Source organism: Akebia trifoliata, chromosome 2 (assembly GCF_017979445.1).
Source record: "Akebia trifoliata isolate Shusen 1 chromosome 2, ASM1797944v1, whole genome shotgun sequence".
NCBI lineage: Eukaryota > Viridiplantae > Streptophyta > Magnoliopsida > Ranunculales > Lardizabalaceae > Akebia > Akebia trifoliata.
The window spans coordinates 31,501,083-31,504,444 of NC_141376.1; the positions used below are offsets into that span (position 1 = coordinate 31,501,083).

General features: G+C 33.8%; 1 protein-coding gene across 1 annotated transcript; it reads right to left on the minus strand.

Moving 5' to 3' along the window:
* On the minus strand, nt 1–956 carry LOC147410147 (calcium-binding allergen Ole e 8-like). The gene has a single exon (XM_086432389.1). It carries the CDS (start codon nt 752–754, stop codon nt 269–271), a length of 486 nt encoding a protein of 161 aa, XP_086288515.1. The 5' UTR covers nt 755–956; the 3' UTR covers nt 1–268.
* Between the last annotated feature and the right edge of the window lie 2,406 nt (nt 957–3,362).

Consider the following 3,362-nt stretch of genomic DNA (forward strand, 5'->3'; position numbering starts at 1 on the left):
TAACGGAATTTCTTCAAATCTATTGTTCATCTCTATTTTATAACAACCAATTGCAGGGGAAATGAAGGGAAGATAAGATGATAAATAAGTACAACTGCCAGTTGATCAGATTCGGATCTGTTTGGACCAAAAATGGAATCAATCCAACAAGAGTAAGCTGGATCCGGATCCAATAGTTTAGGGGTATATGCTTGGACTCAAATCCTAATAACAATCCTATAAATATAAATAAATAAAAAGAGAGAGAGAGAGAGTGAGAGATTTATAACTATTGAGGACTGTTGGTGATCATCTTCTTGAACTCCTCGAAATTAACACTGCCATCGCCATCAGAATCAACGGATCTGATCATTCGAGAGCAATCTTGAACCGAACACTTGTCTCCCAAACTCTTCAACACCATATGCAACTCAGTAACAGATATCAAACCATTTTTGTCCTTATCATACAAATCAAACGCTTCTCTCAATTCTTTTACTCCATTTTCTTGATCTTCTCCTCCTTTGTTCGATCCTCCACGATGAAAATCTGCAAATTCTTTAAGATCTATGAATCCATCACCATCTGTATCGATCTCAACCATCATTTGCTTTAGTTCCTCATCAGATGTTTCTGATCCGAGAGCGAGGAGGACGTTATGGAGCTCCGTGGATGAGATCTTTCCGTCTCCATTGGCATCGAATCGATTAAAAACCCTCTCAACTTCTTCCATGTTTTCGAGAAAAACAGAGGGTTTGGAATTCTTACTGCTCATGATTTCTTCTATTTGTTTTGGCTGAAGCAGAGAGAGAGAGAGAGATTTTGATTGTTTGGATGGAATTGTTGAGGGTCTGTTTGGTTTGAACTTTAAAGAAGGAAGGAGAAGACTTTAAACGCGGTTTGTAAGCGTTTCTTACGGAACGAGACGGGATGCGAATCAGAGTCGGCGGTGGAGGCGGATCTTAAAAGTTAAGAAAAACATTTTCTTTTTTGGGCCACATGTTTATGTGTTATTGGGCCAAACTTGAAATCATTGTCAGTCATGTAAGAAAATGATTTTTTTTGGGACCGTGTTTGATAACCCTTTTAAAAGCATTTTATTTTTATTTTTTTTTAAGTTTTTGCGTTTTTAAACCGTTTTTTCATCGATGATTGTCGTTTGATAAGAAAAAAGTGCGTTCGAAATTTACGTTTTTAAAAGTACATATTAAAAAGGGATGAAGGTCGCTTTTACTATTTGCGTTTGCGGAAGAAGCTATCATGGAAAAAATGACTTGTGCAAAATTACTGAAATGTCCTCTATTCAATTTTTACTTTATTCTTCTCTTCTCTTCTCGACAGAGTCTCTATGATTTAACTCGGATTTTCGGATGATTTAACTCAAATTTTCTTGACATTTGAACAAAATCCCCATCGCCTTCAATCCATTGTTCAAGTCAGGTTGTGATTTCTTGAAAAGAACCTTTGATGACTTCACTACTCAAAATCCCATTGTCATCAACTTTTATTCAACTATGACTGCAATTTGTTGAATAAAACTCTTGATTCTTTGTGTAAGAATCCATCGTTCTTAAGTTCCTCAACTTCGTCTTCAATTTCTTGAAAAAGGTTATATTCTACCTAAAATTCTATTGCCTTAAAAAATCATTATTATTTGTGAGGTAAAGAAGGTGAATATCAAGATTAAAAAAAAAATTGTGGGTTGAAGGTGGCTAACTTTACCTTGGAAAATTGGGAAGGGATGACTGGTTTTGGTGAGAATTAGAATGGTTTTGTTTGGTTTTGGACAATGAAAATGAAGGCATACATCTCATGCACATAAGGTCTTGACCTGGCTCCTCAAATCAAACCATCGAATAATCCTCGAGATTCACTTCACATTAGACATGAGCTTAAATGTCATCAATATTATCACTTTATAGCTTGAAGACATCCTCATGCCTAAATCTATATCTTGGATGACTCATCATCATAGCTTTAATAAATTTAAATGGGGAGGTTGTCTTCCTGATATTGAAAACATTCTTTTGTTCTTCTATGGAAATGACTTTCAGAACATGGCCATGTTAAATGATGTGATACTCGGGCTTAGGCCCATTTTCATTCAATTGGATGATACAAGTTTATTCCAACTCTAAGCTCATAAATAATAATAAAAAAAAACAAGCACATAACATGTGTTGTCCATAGTCTTTGAGATGACATCACAAAATGAAAAATATCATTTTGCACACAAAATGGAAGCCTCGTAAATTCTCAAAAAAAGAAAAGAAAGAAAGAACGGGTTCGAATCCATAACTCAATTGGTTCGACATGTTGCAAATTTGAATGCGTGAGTTCAAGTCAAGTTTTAAATTTAAAAAAAAAAAAATGACTTTCTCGTAAAATTATGCAGGTATTTTCTTTATCAAGAAAATTTCATATGTCAATTTTTAAGAGGAGATGTTGCCAAAATTTCGATAGAATTATAAAATTTATAAATTTATTTAAATGAAAATAATTATTTTTATAATTTTTTAATATAAATTTATTATATATATATATATATATATATATCTATATATATATATATATATATAGGGTCAGGTTCAAACGACAACCATTTCAACACACATATAGACAACGTGTTTTGTCTTATATGGGCAAAAATGTTTGGAATGGGCTGATTTTTTGTGAGGATGATCTCTGTGGTGATGAGATCATCTTTGCCAAAAATCAGCTCATTATGAAACTTCTAGACCGTCCAATTTTTGTTGAAAAATTATAGACCGTCCAATTTTTGTAAATCAATTTTGATGGGGTTACAAATTTTGGAATGGGATGATTTTTTGCCAGGATGATCCCCTCATCACAGAGATCATCCTCACAAAAAATCAGCCCATTCCAAACATTTTTGCCCATATAAGACAAACACGTTGTCTATATGTGTGTCGCAATGTGTGTTGCAGGAACCCGACCCATATATATATATATATTATATATATATATATATATATATATATATATATAGGGTCAGGTTCAAACGACAACCATTTCAACACACATATAGACAACGTGTTTTGTCTTATATGGGCAAAAATGTTTGGAATGGGCTGATTTTTTGTGAGGATGATCTCTGTGGTGATGAGATCATCTTTGCCAAAAATCAGCTCATTATGAAACTTCTAGACCGTCCAATTTTTGTTGAAAAATTATAGACCGTCCAATTTTTGTAAATCAATTTTGATGGGGTTACAAATTTTGGAATGGGATGATTTTTTGCCAGGATGATCCCCTCATCACAGAGATCATCCTCACAAAAAATCAGCCCATTCCAAACATTTTTGCCCATATAAGACAAACACGTTGTCTATATGTGTGTCGCAATGTGTGTTGCAGGAACC